Source organism: Eimeria mitis, genomic scaffold, assembly GCF_000499745.2.
Source record: "Eimeria mitis Houghton genomic scaffold, Emh_scaff1164, whole genome shotgun sequence".
Lineage (NCBI taxonomy): Eukaryota > Apicomplexa > Conoidasida > Eucoccidiorida > Eimeriidae > Eimeria > Eimeria mitis.
In genome coordinates this window covers 8,275-8,511 of record NW_013567957.1, presented here as the reverse complement: position 1 = coordinate 8,511, position 237 = coordinate 8,275, and the positions used below count along the sequence as shown (strand labels likewise).

Sequence of the window (237 nt, the reverse complement as noted above, 5' to 3'; positions counted from 1 at the left end):
CTGCTCCTCCTCCTCCCGCTGCTGCTGCAGCAGCAGCAGCAGCAGCAGCAGCAGCAGGGGTGTGGGGTTGGCGGCGCAGCGAGGGCCAAAGGAGACGCAAAAGGAGACAATCCCAGGAGGAGACAGCAGCAACTCCGGGTGTATCTGCAGCTAGACGCAAAGACACCTCACTCTGCTGGTTGCTGCTGCCGCTCTCCTGCGCCTGCCACATATTAAACCCTGCAAGGCCAGCTAAGT

At 61.6% G+C, this 237-nt stretch overlaps 1 protein-coding gene across 1 annotated transcript in view; it reads left to right on the top strand.

Moving 5' to 3' along the window:
* The window catches only part of EMH_0030830 (uncharacterized protein), a gene marked incomplete at both ends in the record, with an annotated part of 1,643 nt that overhangs the window by 759 nt on the left and 647 nt on the right, over window positions 1-237 (top strand). The window contains one exon of the mRNA XM_013494453.1: window positions 3-138. Within this exon, the coding sequence (XP_013349907.1) occupies window positions 3-138 (136 nt within the window). The remainder of the gene's footprint in view (window positions 1-2; window positions 139-237) is intronic.